Genomic DNA, 16,916 nt, shown 5'->3' on the forward strand with positions numbered 1-16,916 from the left:
TGTAGGTGGGGTGTTTTTAAGCCAATGACATAGACAAGGCTGCTGAGTCAGGGGAGGCCCCGGGGAGGCCTGGTGAGTGAAATTCCTTCTTGAAAGCAGCCTGACCATTGGAACATTCTGCCTTTGCCTTTGACGGCGTGCCAGGCGTTCATCGGTCAGGCTGACCTTCCTGCCCACAACCTGGGTGGGCAAAGGGGTCAAGCTCTGTTCAAGAAGAGAGAGGGCTTCGTACGGAACCAGCTACTATTACCCGGTTGTGTTGGAGCCCAGGGTCCAGGCTGACAGCCAGAGTTGGGAAACAGAGATGCTCTGTGACCTCCAGGGGGGATCGGGCTCTGACTGCCTGTAATTACTGAGTGTGGGCTGCACATAGACCCTTGCAGGAGCTGCGTGGACTTAAGCAGCAAGGGTTTAAGTGACTTTGATGTTTCTGGGCCACTTCCTCTTTAAAAGATCGGGCATGTGAGGTGATGTGCCTGTGACTTCATGTGGTCCTAGAAGCAGAGCACATCAGGGACCAGAGAGAAGCTGGAGGTCATCAGTGACCCTTCCAGTCCATCTTTTCATGAGCTGTTGTGTAGCCTGGTGGTTAAGGACGTGGTTCTGGAGCCAGACCCTGTGGTGACCTTGGGGCAGGTTGCTTATCCCCCCTGTGCCTCAGTTTCCTTGTTTGTAAAATGAGGATAGTTAGCTGCTAAGGTCACTGTTTCATTATTATAATGTTTTGTGACAAGGCATTGGGGCTCAGAGAAGCAAGTCGATGTCCCTAAGGCCACACAGTCCTTCATGCCAGATGTGGGGTTAGAACATAGGACCCCAGACCTTGCTCGTCTGACTCGAGCTGGGCAAGGTGGGAGTGACCAGTGGTCCAGGCATCCCCTCCAGCCCAGTGCTCTCTTCACCCTCTCCGTCTTCCAGCGAGGTCTCCAGTCCCACCCATGAAATTCCAACCCTCTTACCTGGAATCTTGGGAATTTGCCCACCTGTAGAGCGGAGATCATTTAATCCTTAGGGTGGGCCACCAGCTAGGTGCTCTGAGTGTCCCAGGTACATTGGACCTGAGCCAGGTACCGATTCTTTCAACCCTCCCAACTCTTGCTAAGGAATTTTCTAGAGAAGGGGAGGCGTGACCAGGTTTGGGCCCCAGGATAAAGGAATGGCATCCTTGGAGCCACAGGCAAGAGGGGGCGGGGAGGGAGGCCTCCGTGGTAGGTGCTGTTACGATGCTCTTGCAGCTCCAGAGAGAGCCACCAGCCTGTACCGAGAGCCGGTGGGGAGGGCTCGGGTTGCACAGGCCTGATCCCTTCCCCCAGATTCGGGAGACATCCTGCTTTCTGTGCGGCTCCTCATAGCTGCTTCGTCAGGTGTGGTACGTAACCATGGCAAACACCTGACTGTACAGTAAATTCCAAACACCTCAGCAAGCTGTTCAGTCAGGGCCTCCCATAGTCCAGCCCCAACCTGCCTTTTGCCCCAGCAAACATGTATCCATCACCTAAGCTTCAACCACCCTCCTGAGTCCAGGACTCCTCCTCTATCCGAGCTGTAGAGCTTCATCCCCTGCACACATGCCTTCCAGCCAGACCCTCCTCCATCCCCAAACCCACCGGCACCCGCACATCCCCCTCCTCTGTCTGCTCTGTTTGCATTTCTTTTTTCAATCAAAGTCATGCATGCATATAGTCAAAAAAATCAAATAGTATGGCAGGGACCGTATTGACAGCTCCATTTCTTGCCACTTGAAATACCGCCCCTCTTTCCACTGAGCTGCAGCTCAGGCGGCCCCTGTGCTAACCCTTTGCAGGTTGGATGTGCCTGTTCCCAAGAGAAGTGGTGTTTGGTGCCGTGGCTTCTTCCCTGGGAAGCCAAGGAACTTGGTTTGGGTTGTCTTGGTGGAATTTGTATTTTCTTTTTTCTTTTGGTCTTTTAGTCCTTTTAGGGATAAGGCCGCAGCATATGGAGGTTCCCCAGGCTAGGGGCCCAATCGGAGCTGTAGCCGCTGGCCTACACCACAGCCACAGCAACGCCAGATCCGAGCCGTGTCTGCGACCTACACCACAGCTCACGGCAATGCCGGATCCCCGACCCACTCAGTGAGGCCAGAGATCAAACCCGTGTCCTCATGGATGCTAGTCGGGTTCGCTAACCACTGAGCCATGACGGGAACTCTAGGAGTTTGTATTTTCAACTGAATATATGATGGAAGCTCTTCACTTAGTCCTTTTTTTTTGTTGGCCACATCTGCAGCATATAGAAGTTCCTGGGCCAGGGATTGAATCCTAGCCACAACTTTGACCTATACCACAGCTGCAGCAGTGCCAGATCCTTAACCCAATGCACCACAGTGGGAACTCCAGTCTTTTTTTTTTTTATTATTGAAATATAGTTGATTTACAATATTGGGTTAGTTTCAAGTGTACGGCTATATACATTGTTATATATATATATTTTCCAGATTCTTTTCCATTATAGGTTATTACAAGATATTGATCATAGTTTTCTGTGCTATACAGTAAGTCCCTGTTGTTTATTTTATGTGTGGTAGTGTGTATGTGTTAATCCCAAACTCTTAATTTATCCCTCCCCCCCTTTCCCCTTTGGTAGCCATAAGTTTATTTTCTCTGTCCATAAGTCTCTTTCTATTTTGTAATTCACTTATTTGTATTATTTTTTCGATGCCACATGTAAGTGATGTCATCACTTAATCCCCTTGTCCCTAGAAGTATCAGTGCCCCCTAAGCTTGCCCCTAATGGACACAAAGCTTTCAGGAACGTGTCTGGGGAGCACGGATGACAGACGGCAGGGCTCCCTTGCAGTCCAGGCGCCGCACTGCCGAGGAACGTCCCAGGGTGGCTGGTCTGATGGGCAGGGCGAATGGGCCTTTTGTGAACATCGGGCCCCACGGGAAATAAGTGAAAAGGCGGAGCGTGCTTGAAGATTTGCTCTCCCATGTGTGAGCCCACTTCCTCCCACCCTCCCCCAGCCTCGGGGCCACCTGAAAACCCTGGGAGCTCTGGGGCTTCCTGTAAGCAAGGCAGGGACCTTGACGCAGGCCTGATTTAGCTGGGGGTGTGTTCTCCCCACCTCGCAGCTCTTTTCTGTCCAACTTTTCTGCCTATTTTCCAACAAGCTGGCCCTTTGGCTGCTTTCATATGTGGGTTCCCTGTAAGGGGCTTTCAGAGTGCAGGTGCTGGACCTCTTCTGCACCAGCCCACCACGTGCTCCTGAGGCAATCAATCTCCCAACAGCGCCCCCCCTCCCCTTTACGGGGGGAAGCAAAGACTGCTTTTGAGGAGTCGTTTTTCTCTTGCTGGTTCCTAAACTTTAAGAGGATCAAGTTTTTCTTTTGATGCAAAAAGACAAAGGATATTCATTCTCCTCCTGTGTACACTCTACCAACTGGGCAGTTGTAATAAAAAAGATGTCATTTGCGATTTTGAACGTGGGAGTGAACTTTGATGTGCCTCAGAGTGCCTGGAACAGTGAGATTCCCCTTAAAGGATTTTCTGCATTGCTCCGTTCCTGGTTAATTGGTGGAGGGGGGGCGAGTGAGGCTGGATGGTGTCCTCATGCCTCGTATTTTATGATTTCTGCAAGTGTTTTCAAAGGGCCAGGCCCTGATTGTTGGAAGAATCACCAGGAGTTCGTCCCCCTTAATGAGCATGATGAGGATGCAGGTTCTGTCCGAGTCAGGACGCTGGCTGTTTTGAACTCGGGAGTGCTGAAAGTTTTACTGTGCATTGGTTCCCTTGATGTGGTTTGGGTTTCTTTGCCTGTTGTGCGTGCCTTGTAAGGATCCTGGAAGGTGAGATAGGGCTTTCCAAGCCCTCGATGAGGTCTGTGGCTTTGCTCCGGAAGACAATCCTTTCCCCACAAAGCGCTGTGCCAAAAAAAGCCTCTCCCTGCTGGGCCTGCGTGGGAACCGGCTCCCTGGCTCCCGCCCCTGCCCTGGGCGGTGGAGGGATGGCAGCTGGAGCATCATCAGCAGACAGACCCCAGTGCGGCTCTGCATGGTGCCGAGGATGGCCTTGCACCCATGGCTGGGAGCTGCGAGGCTTGGATAATAGGGTGGGGGCTGAAGTAGGGCCCTGCAGTCTGGCTCATGCATTTTACTGGGGTTCAACTTAGTGATGTCAGTGCTTCTAGGAAGTAGAGCACAGGCAGGGGTGGGGGCGGGGAGTTACAGTCACCAGTTTGATTTTTTTTTTTCTTTTTATGGTCGTACCCACGACATATGGAAGTTCCCAGGCTAGGGGCTGAATCAGAGCTGTAGCTGTCAGCCTACACCACGCCAGATCCGAGCCCCATCTGTGACCTACACCACAGCTCACAGAAACGCTGGATCCTTAACCCACTGAGTGAGGCCAGGGATTGAACCTGCGTCCTCATGGATACTAGTCTGGCTTGTAACCCACTGAGCCACAATGGGAACTCCCGCTTGGTTTTTATTTTTCAGAAATGCAAAAAGAAAGGTTGGGAATCCCTAGCCATATCCAGGTCAGGGGGAGGGCGGTAGCCGAGCGATGCTGCAGGGGCTGGGGCCAGGCTGGGCTGTCCTCTTTGAGATCCCCAGGGAGGCCCGAGGGCTCTCTGCCAGTCTCGGCTTCCCCCTTCTTTTCTGGGTGGCCTAAGTCTGTAGCTCTCGGGCGAGTCTCTTTCCCATTCTGGGCCCCAGGTTCCCGTCAGAAAAGGTGCCGAGCTAGATAATGCCCTCTGCCCAGCCCTTGCGGCTCCCGTTATACGATCCTTCAAGCTCCCCTGGGGCAGAACACACATTTTCCACTCCCCCACTGCACCCCCCTCAATAAGAGAACAGGCCTGTGGAGTTCTCATAATGGCTCAGTGGTTAATGAGCCTGACTAGCATGCATGAGGATGTGGGTTCGATCCCTGGCCTTGCTCAGTGGGTTAAGAATCCGGTGTTGCCGTGAGCTGTGGTGTAGGTCACAGAGGTGGCTCAGATCCTGAGTTGCTGTGGCTGTGGTATAGGCATCGGCTACAGCTCTGACTCAACCCCTAGCCTGGGAACCTCCATATGCCGAGGGTGTGGCCCTAAAAAGACCAAAAAAAAAAAAACAGACCTACAAGGCGAGCTTGTCCTGTTTTGTCTTCTTAGTGGAGAATTTGAGGAAGGGGCTTGACCCCTCCAGTCTGGCCTTGCTGACAGCCGATGGAGCCAGTTCAGGCACTTTCCTCCATCCTGCTCCTTCGAGAGCAACAGCAGTTATGCAAGTCCATGTGGGGTAAGGCCCCATCTCACACAGCACAGGGTCTGTCCTGCCCCCCTTCTCAGGCCTAGTCTTCCAGGCTGTTCCCTGCTGACCACTCTGCTGGGGCTGCCCGAGAGGGCCCTCTCACCCCTGGAGCTGATCTCTGAGCTTCTGCTTCCAGTGTCCCTGCTGGTGGCTGCAGCTGTGCTTTCTCAAGTGTGTCCTGCAAGGTGTAACTGGTTATTTATTCAGTGAGAGAAGGCTTCCGTGGCCAAAGACGAACCTAGAAGAAGTGCATTGAAACAAAGCTCAACAGATTGCATTCCCGAGTCTGTAATGTGCTAATTAATGTACATTATGAATTTCCAAGAGGGGATAATTAAAATGCAAAGAATGCTAATTTATTATGAGGAAACAGGAGAGCTGTATAGCTAGGCAGGAACTGAAACCTTGGACGAGAGTGGCAGTTGGTGAAACTCTGTGTCTGCATTTTCTTGCTTTTTGTTTTTCTCAAAATTTTAATTTCTGCCCTCTCTCTGTTCATCTTCATTCATTCATTTTTCTTTTCCTCCTCTCACTTTTTTTTTCCTTTTTTTCTTTTTTTTGACCGCCCTGCAGCATTTGGAGTTCCTGAGCCAGGGATCAGATCTGAGGCGAAGTTGCAGCCTACACCACAGCTGAGGCAACGCCAGATCCTTTAACCTACTGTGCTGGGCTAGGGATGGAACCTGTGTCCTGGTGCTGCAGGGTTGCTGCCAATCCCGTTGTGCTACAGCAGGAGGCCCACCCTGACCTTTTTTTAAAAATTGGGGTAAAAAACACATTTTAATAACATCAAATATACCCATCTTAACCATTTTTAAGTGTCCTAGTCAGTGGCGTCAAGTATGTTTATATTGTTATGTTACCATCATCAGCATCCATGCACAGAACCCTGTATCTTGCAAAGCTAAAATCCTACCCATTAAACAGTAACTCCCCATACTCCCCGTATCCCATCTCCCACCCCACCCCAGCCCGTGGCAACCACAGTCTGCTTTGTCTCTGTGAATTTAGGACCTCATATAAGTGGAATCATACACTGTCTTTCAGTGAGTGGCTTATTTCACTCACCATAATGTCCTAGGAGTTCAACTATGTTGTAGCCTGTACCAGAATTTCCTTTTTTTTTTTTTTGGCTCTTTGTCTTTTTAGGGCCAAACCCCTGGCATATGGAGGTTCCCAGGCTAGGGGTAGAATCAGAGCTGTAGCTGCCAGCCTACACCACAGCCACAGCAACTCGGGATCTGAGCCACCTCTGTGACCTACACCACAGCTCACGGCAACACTGGATCCTTAACCTACTGAGTAAGGCCAGGGATCGAACCCACAACCTCATGGTTCCTAGTCAGATTCGTTTCCACTGCGCCACGATGGGAACTCCCAGAATTTCCTTCTTTTTTAAGGTGAATAATATTCTACTGTGTGAGTGGACCACATTCTGCTTATCCATTCATCCATCAGTGGACACTCGGTGGTTCCCACTCACCCCTCGTGTTTGCTCCTCGGTCCACAGGCAGCTAGAAAATGCCCAGCCCTCAGTTGTACCTTTTACAGGCAGGCAGAGTCACAGAAAAAAAAAACTACCTTGATTCTCTCCTCTCGAGTCCCATCACAGCTGCCTCACTCTCACCTGCCCACCTACAGTTTCTCTCACAACTCCATGGAACATACAGATGGGTGCCTCCTGTGATTTCTTCTGAGCTCCTTCCTTGCCCTTCTCCCCTGCTCTCACACTTTCTTGGTTTATTTCCTGTCTCCTGGTGCCAAATCCTGAGTGGGTGCCCCCTGCAGGCAGATTGGAGAAGTGAAGGTGCTGCAGGTCTTAAAAGGCCCTGGCCCCTGACCTGGCTGCAGTGGCCGTGGTGGGCCGAGGGGGGGCACCGTGCTCACGGGCTACTTTCATCTGTCCTGGACATGGACCACTGAATGTGGCCTGCCCTTGAGTAGTACACCGCCCGAGGACAGAGAAGTCCACTGAGTGTGCAGATCCCCATAGGAGGACGGTGTGTTTTAATTCAGTGTTTACTTCTGCCACCTCACTCATCATTTAAGGAAGGGGAGGTGAGAAATCAATCCCAAATTTCCCTTATAAGTCTACACCCCCTCCTCCCATGCCTTCACATACACAAGGGACAGGTAAAGCGGACAGTTATTGTTGACTGCCACCCCGAGCCAGGCGTTTCCCCAAGTCTCCTCCCTCATTCTGCCAACAGCTTGGGGATTAGACCACACCCCAAGATTAAGGAACCTGCTTGAGGTCCCAGAGCTGAGATTCAAACCGACGATGTCGGCGTGGATGGCTGTAAAGCCTTGGCACCACGTGCCCACTGCTTCCTGCCCGCTTTACAAACACTGCTTCCTCCCAACCAGCCCTCTCCACTTCCTCACATAATAACCAAAGGGGAATTGATTACTGCCAAGGCTGCATGAAGAGCATTATTAGAACGTATGGGGAACTTTATTTAGCAGTTCTCCAAACAAAAGGATGAGCAGAATCATCTGGGGAATTAAAAAAAAAAACTAAGCCAGGCAGAAAAAGACAAATATCATTGTATGTAGAGTCCAAAACTCAAGGAAAAAAAGATATAAATCAACTTATTTACAAAATAGAAACAGACCTACAGACGTAGAAAACAAATTTAAAGTTACCAAAGGGGAAAGGGGGGGAGGATGGATAAATCAGGAGTTTGGGATTAACAGATTCATACTACTATATATTAAATAGATAGCCAACAAGGACCTTACTCTACTGTACAGCACAAGGAACTATATGCAATATTTTGTAATAAGTTATAAGGGAAAAGAATCTGAAAAAAATGTGTATATATATATAGAACTGAATCACTTTGCTGTACACTTGAAGCTAATACACTTGAATAAAAAAAATGTTTGAATCAGTGTGTGTTGGGGGTTGGTGTCCAGATAGGTATTTTTAGACGTGTCCCAGGTGGTTCTGATAATCAGCCATTGTTTGGATCCTCCCCTTCATTTTCCACTTGAAGACACTGGGGACAGAGAGATGAGATACCACAACCAAGGCCACTTGGCCCTGTGAGAGCCAGTGATGAGGGCCAGGAGCCAGCCTCCCGGCTCCTCTCTCTGGTCCTGTGTGTTTTCTCACCACCACACCCCTGCTTGCAAGGGGCTGCTGGGACCCAAGAAGGCTATCCTCTGGATGCTGGTCTTGCCACCCCAGGCCAGAAGCCAGGAGGAGGAGGCACAGGCAGCTGCTGCAGGCCTTCCCCAAGGCATGCGTCTCCTCTGGGGATGGGCCTGGGAGGAACCACCTCTTGTTGACGGGCCCAAGGTAAGACCCTGGAGACAGGCTGCTTCTGCTCCACTTGCGGCTCCCACTCTGAGCTTGAGAAATGCAGCCAGATCTGGACTTTTCATTAATAAGGAAAGCTCTAGACTTAAAGGGTGATGGGAGGGACAAGTAACTCCAGGAATATGGGCTTCTCTTTAAGGGAGGGAAGTGAGAGGCGTAGCAGCCACTCACCCTAGTTGGTGTGCTAAGGTGCATGTGTGTTTGTTTGCCCATCCATTCAACAAATATTTATTGGGCCCCCCCACTGTGAGACACCGTAATAAGGATTGGAGATGTGCTCTGACTCAGACAGATACAACCCCCACCTCCACGAAACTTGGAATGGTCCGGAAGGCCATGTACCCTAGAACCCTAATTCACCTAGACTTAGCATCTTGGTGAATTCTTCATTGTTATTACCCATAAGGAGAGTATAGACATGTAATTTTTTCAACCATTATCTCAAAAGAGGAAGCTAAAGCTTGCCCAGGGTCACATCATAAGTTTTCCATTCTGTCTAATAACAGAGCCCGTTTTCTGAGCCACCTGGTTGTACCCCCCTCCTGCATCAGCCTCTTGATTTTTTTTTTTTTTTTTAACCAGGGAAAGTTATCAGCAAAAGGGGAAAGACAAAAAGCTTCATTTGCCTAAAACTTGAGCAGTTTCAAAAATCTTAGAATTTAGGGCTGGAGAACCTCTGCTATCCTTGAAGCATCCGTGTTGCTTCTTCCAAAGAGAGCACCTGGCGTTTTGTGTACTTGGTTCCCTCTGACAGCTGCGCTCTCGGGAGTAAAGGGTGGGTTTCCTGGCCACGAGTCAACTACCCTCCTGGTTGGCACACTCTCCCCTTCAGCCTTTGGTCTTGTTTGCTTATAGTGTGTCCTCCATTATTAAGTCACCTCAAATCCTTTTGAAATGGTTAGAGTAGAAAACAATTAAAGAAAAAGGTACAGGAACATTGACCCAGCCCCTTCCCCCCTGGGAATGTGGGGCCCAGGTGTCCCTTGGCTTCCTCTGGCTGGGGCGGGGATATTCCTGCCAGTCTGTGGCAGGAAAGTAGTATTTAATAAAACTAAATTTAATTTAAAAACCAGTTTTATAATCAGATGTAGCCTTAGCTGGTTTTTTTTTTTGGGTTTTGTTTTGTTTTAAGCATTAGAGATACCCTTTTAGGAAATGATGATTGTAATAGAGGGCAGTGGTGCTTGTTGCTTATATTGTTATTATTTTTATGTCTGTCTTGGCAAAATGAAAATTTCCAATGGCGTGCCCATTTTCTTTGTGAAATACAAAATCTGAAAATGACCACTATTTTTTTTTTCTTTTCTTTTTAGGGCTGTACTAGAAGCATGTGGAAGTTCCCAGGCTAGGGGTCAAATTGAAGCTACAGCTGTTTGTCTACACCACAGCCACAGCAATGCAGGATCCGAGCGTTGCTGTCTCTGTGACCTACACCACAGCTCACAGCATTGCCGGATCCCTGACCCACTGAGGCCAGGGATCAAACCTGCATCCTCATGGATACTAGTCGGATTTGCTTCCGTTGTGCCACAACGGGAACTCCTTTTCTTTTTTTTGACCACTAATTTAGATTGTTGGTTTTCACACTGTTCTTCTAAAAGCACCCTGGGGTTCCTGGTGGGGGGAGATGTCTGCCTTGGCGAAGGAGAGGAGGCCCCAGGACATTTCATCCCATTTGCAATCAGATTAGTTCTTCTCCCATTCGTATGATTGTGTTAGGAGATAAAAGGGAATTCTTGCCAAAGTTTGGAGACCCTCTGCTCTAGACTGTGTATGTGTTGGGGGTACAAGAGTGGAGGAGTGAATTTACAGAGCTGAGCCAGCATGGAATTTTTACATGCAAATATTTCTTTCTTGGTTTTTTTTTTTGGGGGGGGGCTTTTTAGGGCCTCACCCATGGCATATGGAGTTTCCCAGGCTAGGGGTCTAATCGGAGCTATAGCCATTGGCCTTCACCACAACCACAGCAATACCAGATCTGAGCCATGTCTGCAACCTACACCACAGCTCACAGCAACGCTGGATCCTTAACCCACTGAGTGAGGCCAGGGATCGAACCTGTGTCCTCATGGATGCTTGTCAGATTCGTTTCCACTCAGCCACGATGGGAACTCTGCAGATATTTCTTATCCAGTGTACTGCTCAGGGTTTTTCAGTGAAACAGTCAATAGAGTGTGTGCATGTGTGTGTCTAAGAATTGATTGACATGATTGTGGAGACCGGCAAAGACAAAATCTGCAGGGCAGGCCAGCTGGAGACCCAGGGAAGAGTTGATATTACCATTCAAGTCCAAAGACTGGAGGCAGAATGCTTGCTTCCTTGGGGGACATCAGTTTTTTTTCTCTTTAGGCCTTCACCTGATTAGATGAGGCCCACCCACACGATAGAGGACAATCTGCTTAACTCAAAAGTCTGCTGACTTAAAACGTTAATCTCATCTAAAAAACGCCTTCCCAGTAACATGTAGACTAGTGTTTGGCTATAATTGGAGCCATTGTGGGTACCATAGCCTCGCCAGGTTGGCATGTAAGATTACCATCACACCTACTCAAGGGCCCAGGGAGCGTGATGGGGCTGACTGAGATGGGGAAAGCTGATCTCTGCCTCCTGGATTCAAGACTATACATAGGAAGAAATGAAAAACAAGATCGTATATGCCAGTGCTAACTTGTAAGGATGAAATGTAAAATGTATTTAGGGAAGAGGAGGACGTGAAGGATGGAGGCTTCCCAGGAGATTTCACGGCTGGGGCTAAACGGAGCTTTTGCGACAGAGAGGTCTCAGAAGACTGAGGACACAGCAAACTTTAGAACCAGAGTGGGACCCCCTGGATAATCATAATACTTCTGTTTGACTGGGTTTCTGAGTTTATTAAAGGTTTTCACACAGGCTGTTTCATCTGAGGCTTGCAACAACCCTGCTTTCTTAGCCAAGGATCCTGAGGCCCAGAGATGTTAAGGGGTTCTTCAGAAGTCACACAGCTTGCCAGTGGCCAGGCAGGTCTTCCTACTCCAAATCCTGCCCCTCATCTTTTACCCCCTCTCCCGGGCATAGTGAATGCCCTGTGTGTATGTGTGTGTGTAGAGGGGTGGAGATCACTTCAGGAAGGAGAAGAATAAATGTTTTCTTCACCCAGAAATCCTACAAAAATGGCCTGTTTTCTCTCCCTGGATCTTCCCTTCCCCCTCTTTACCATCCTTATTAATCCCATGCTTTTCTCATTTTCTTGTTCTCCCCCAGACACGAATGCAGAGTTTGAATCCAGATCCCAAAGCCCATTACACAAGTGTCTACGGAGCCCTCAAGAAAATCATACGGACTGAAGGCTTCTGGAGACCCTTGCGAGGCCTCAATGTGATGATAATGGGTGCGGGGCCGGCCCACGCCATGTATTTTGCCTGCTATGAAAACATGAAAAGGACTTTAAATGCCGTTTTCCACCATCAAGGGAACAGCCACCTAGCCAACGGTATTTGCAAGCGTTTGTCTGGAGTTAGAAAGGTCTCTCCTTCAACAGACCCTTCCCCGGGGCTCTCGTGACCCAGCAGCCTGACGCCTCATCTCCGCCGTGCTTGCTTATGAATCAAGGACTCTAGAGTCGTGTGTGCACACACACCCAAACACACGCACACGCACACATGCGCACGCGCTTTTTTCATTCCCCTCCTTCGCTTTCTGAAGCCGGGGGAAAATCGGTGACAGAGGTGTTTCATTGTTGAATGGGTTTTGCCGTTTTGGTGTTTTTTTTTTTTTTTTTTTAAACCCTCAAAAGCAATTCATGATCAGATCTAGGGAAAACAAACAAACAAACAAACAAACAAAAACCCTGAATAGAAACAAAACTTTTGAATGCTGGATTCCAAAAAAAAAAAAAAAAAAGTTATCTGGACAGCTTCTTTGAGACTATTTAAAAAAAAAAAAAAACTGGTCCAACAGGGCTCTACAACGTCAAGATCTAACTAAACTTTAAAAGGTCAAGAAGTTTTATGGCTGACAAAGGATTTGCTCCAGCGCAGAGGACCTTTCCCACCTAAGCTTCTGGGGAATTTGGGAATTTCACCCCCTTCTCTTCCGTTTGTCTGAGCTGCACCTCTCTGCAAGCAAGGGCTGCAATAGTTTTCTTTTGTTGGTCTGAGGGAGCCAGGCGGGCGGGGGGCCTAAGTTGGCTGGCACCTGTTACCATGTAGGCTTGTCTTACTGGGCCCGGCCGAGCGGTTATTTTCGACTCCTGTGGGTTTGGCTTTTATTGGTTTTTTTGGTTTGGGTTTGGAATGGGACTCTGGGTAGCAGTCAGAGTACTTTAACAAATTTATTTTTCAGCAGCGGGGAGGTAAATATGACGGGTGACAACTTTTTACTCTTTCTCTCTACTGTTCTGCTCAAAACCAAAAAGCGTCCCTCCCATTAGCAAACCTGGGTGGTAATAACTCCACCGGGCTGGTTTGCAGATGTATGTTTTGCTTTTGAAAAATTGGCCCCTAGTCGCATTTGATGGGACGGTCACTGAGATGTGCACTCAAATGCTGTCCCCAAGTCCATGGCCTCTGGGCTCTCCTCTTGTTGAAACTGCCTTTTTAGCTTTGTGGTCACTGAACCGCTTTGAAGGCGGTTTGACGGAACCCGGTTTATGTCTCATTCTGCCCAGTGCTGCTGTGGTTGCGTTTTGACCTTTCTGGAATAATCCAAAGTGTGCATGGAGGAGGGAGAGGGTATCTATGCGTTTCTGAGGCCTTGGCCTGTGTCCCTGTCCCTCCCACCTTCCAGCGGTTATCTTAATGACTGGGCGAGGTCTCCCGGTAAAGGGAGGAAACCCAGAACCAAAAGCCAAATTCCAGGCCTGAATCTGGCTTTATTGAAGTCCCTGGTTCTTGAAACCGGGCCAGATGAGACCCTCAGATGGGGTCGGCCCTCTTTGAGACATGTCATCACTTTGCAAGCTCACCCTGGAAATCTGCCAGAGGCGGGTCCTCCTGAGTCCTTTTCCCTTGGCCATTTTCTTTTAAAAACATGCCTGGATTTTATTATGATATTTTCTTCAAGATTCCTCTTCTCCCCCCCCCCTGCTCTGAATGTGGTCTCATCCCCTTCGATTACTCCAGCTTCAGGGCAGAGTGAGTTGTTCTGTAGACAAAGGCAGGGGACAAAGAATTAAAATCTCAACGGTAGGAGTGCTTGTTGTGGCTCAGTGGGTTAAGAACCTGACTAGAATCCATGAGGATGCAGGTTTGATCCCTGGCCTCACCTAGTGGGTTAAGGATCTGGCATTGCCGTGAGCTATGGTGTAGGTTGCAGACAATGCTCAGGCACCGAGTTTCTGTGGCTGTGGTGTAGGCCGGCAGTTGCAGCTCCAATTGGACCCCTAGCCTGGGAGCTTCCATTTGCCGCATGTGTGCCCCCTCTGACTGCCTCCCCCCAAAAGAAAATCTTGGAGTTCCCGTTGTGGCGCAGCAAAAATGAAGCCAACTAGGAACCATGAGGTTGTGGGATCGGTCCCTGGCCTCACTTAGTGGCTTAGTGGGTTAAGGATCTGGCATAGCCGTGAGCTGTGGTGTAGTTTGCAGGCGCGGCTCAGATCCTGCATTGCTGTGGCTGTGGTGTAGGCTGACAGCTATAGCTCCGATTAGAGCCCTAGCCTGGGACTCTCCATATGCCATGCAGCCCTAAAAAGATTAAAAAAAAAAGAAAAGAAAAGAAAATCTTGACAGTGGAAAAAGCTAGTACGTGTGGCTTCTGGTCCCTTCCAATGTTAGCAGATCCTGCCTCTTCCTAGAGGAAATGGGGCTCCTGCAGGATTGAAATGTGGGTAATGGTGCCTGTGTTCCCTTCCCCATTTTTACCCAGTATTTCCATGATCACTTGAGGGTTTTCAGAGTCAGGGCTCCCCTGGGTGGGGTTGGTAGTGAGTTTTGCTTCTTGGAAAGCTAGATCCAGGGTTCTGTCTGATTTTAGGTTCCAGGAACTTCCTCAGAAGCCCTGGTCCCAGAGGGTAATTTTCTGGAGTTTGTTTTGCAGGGATAGCTGGGAGTATGGCCACCCTGCTCCACGACGCGGTAATGAATCCAGCAGAAGGTAATGTTCATGGTTCCCAGGGAGCGGCCGTAGGGGTGCACAGAGGGGCGGGAGGAAAGGTGGGGGGTGGGACAGGAGGTCAGGCAAGGGGACCCCTGGCCCCCAGTCAGAGTATGCAGGAGAATTCTTTACCTCGTTATCAAAGGCCTCGAGAAGGGATGTGGGCGTTTGCGTGCTGGCGTTCCTGTTCACTTACACAGAGCTGCTTAGGGTTTGATCCCTGGACCAGCAGCATCAGTATCACCTGGGAGCATGTTAAAAATGCTGATTCTTCGAATTCCCTTCGTGGCTTAGTGGTTAATGAACCCGACTAAGATCCATGAGGGCAGGGGTTCGATCCCTGGCCTCGCTCAGTGGGTTAAGGATCTGGGGTTGCCGTGAGCTGTGGTGTAGGTCGCAGACACGGCTTGGGTCCTGCATTGCTGTGGCTCTGGCGTAGGCCGGCGGCTACAGCTCCGATTCGACCCCTAGCCTGGGAACCTCCATATGCCACGGCCCTAAGAACAAAGCAAATACATAAATAAAAAGCTGATTCCTAGGTTTCACCTACTAAATCAGTTTTTCTGAGGGCAGGGACAGGATATCTGCTTAACAAGCTCTTCTGGCGATCCTTTTTTTTAAAAAAATTATTTTAGTTATTTCATTTTTTAAATTGACGTATAGTTGATTCATATGTGTTGATTTCTGTTCTACAGCAAAGGGATTCAGTTATATATGTATGTTTTCCCATCCTTTATTAAACCTTTACCGTTATGGTTTAATCTCAGGATATTGAATACCCTGTGCGCTACAGTAGGACCTTGTGGTTTATCCATTCTGTATACAGCAGTTTGCATCTGCTAGCCCCAAACTCCCAGTCCTTCCCTTCCCCCACCCCCCTTTTGGCCCTTGTTAACCATGATCCACCTTAGGCAAATTCCTCTTAGAAGGAACCTCTCAGAGGCCAGTCATTAGGGCTTATGTTCAATTTGCTTTTTGAAAAGAAATTGGAAATTAGGGAGAATTTCAGACGGGCTGATGTAAGGTGTGTAGCGAACCCCTCCATGTACACATCGCTCCTTCGTAAATGAACTTTTGGCCATTTGGTTGTCCCTTCTCCTTCCACGTTACCTTGCTTTTCCTTGTGAATTTGGGGAGTGTTATAAAGCACTTCGCAGCTGGGCTGACGAGTTCCGTCAGCTTTTTCTATATTCTAGTGTCCTTAGCTGCCCAGGTCTGAATAGCAAGGAGCTTTTGGCCCTGGTACTGGGCGGACTCTTGGCTGGGTTATTCTCTGTCTGAGATGCGGGGTTCTCTCCACCTTCTCCCCCATCTGAAAACGGTCCCTTGCCAGAAGGGAAATGGGAGGTAGAAGCTTCCACATTTTAAGTCTTGTGTTATAAGTGTGTCTGTTTTTGTCTTTTACAGTTAAAATGTATTTGCTTTCAGCCGCCTCCCATGTCCTAGCAGACAGGAAACTTGTTCTGACCTTGAGGGATGTGATGGGTCAGATTAGGAGATGGGCTGGGTTTTTTATGGTGTAAGGTGATCCATACAGGGACCTGGTCAGCGGCCAGTTAGTTAGCCCATGTCAACCAGAAGAATTTTCTTTCTTTCTTTTATTTATTTTTTTATTCAAGTATAGTTGGAGTTCCCATTGTGGCACAGCAGAAACGAATCCAGCTAGTATCCATGAGGGTTCAATCCCTGGCCTCACTCGATGGGTCAGGGATCCACTGCTGCTGTGAGCTGTGCTGTAGGTCACAGACAAGGCTTGGATCCCACGTTACATTGTGGCTGTGCATAGGTCGGCGGCTACAGCCCCGATTTGACCCCTAGCCTGGGAATTTCCATATGCTGTGGGTGCAGCCCCTAAAAAAAAAAAAGGGGGGGAAAAAAAAGAGTATAGTTGATTTACAGTGTTGTGCTACTTCTTCTGTACAGCATGGTGACCCAGTCATAAACACACACACACACACACACACACACACACACACATTGTCTCATACTATTTTCCATCATGGTCTATCCCAGAAGATTGGATATAGTTCCCTGTGCTATACAGTAGGACCTCATTGCTTATCCATTCTGAATGTCATGGGAGAAAAAAATAAGGTTCAACTCTCCCCTCTGATTCTTGACAGTCTATTGATTTAAGAACTTTATTTCTTTAAAAGTAAAGCACACCGTATGTGTTTATCTTGCAATGTGTGGGGACAATTAACACTCTGAGCCTGAGGAACCGCAGTTGGCCCTCATTTGCCCCATGCCCTTGAACCACCAGTTAC

At 48.8% G+C, this 16,916-nt stretch overlaps 1 protein-coding gene across 3 annotated transcripts in view; it reads left to right on the forward strand.

The window, feature by feature from the left end:
* The window catches only part of SLC25A37 (solute carrier family 25 member 37), a 44,509-nt gene that overhangs the window by 23,296 nt on the left and 4,297 nt on the right, over positions 1–16,916 (forward strand). Inside the window, exons 2-3 of one of the 3 annotated variants that reach the window (XM_047759895.1) lie at positions 11,821–12,049; positions 14,593–14,649. In XM_047759895.1, the coding sequence (XP_047615851.1) occupies positions 11,821–12,049; positions 14,593–14,649 (286 nt within the window). Of the gene's footprint in view, positions 1–11,820; positions 12,050–12,124; positions 12,811–14,592; positions 14,650–16,916 lie in introns of those variants that run through there. The other 2 variants (XM_047759896.1, XM_047759897.1) reach the window with 2 other exon arrangements.

The sequence above is a fragment of the Phacochoerus africanus genome, chromosome 15 (assembly GCF_016906955.1).
Source record: "Phacochoerus africanus isolate WHEZ1 chromosome 15, ROS_Pafr_v1, whole genome shotgun sequence".
Lineage (NCBI taxonomy): Eukaryota > Metazoa > Chordata > Mammalia > Artiodactyla > Suidae > Phacochoerus > Phacochoerus africanus.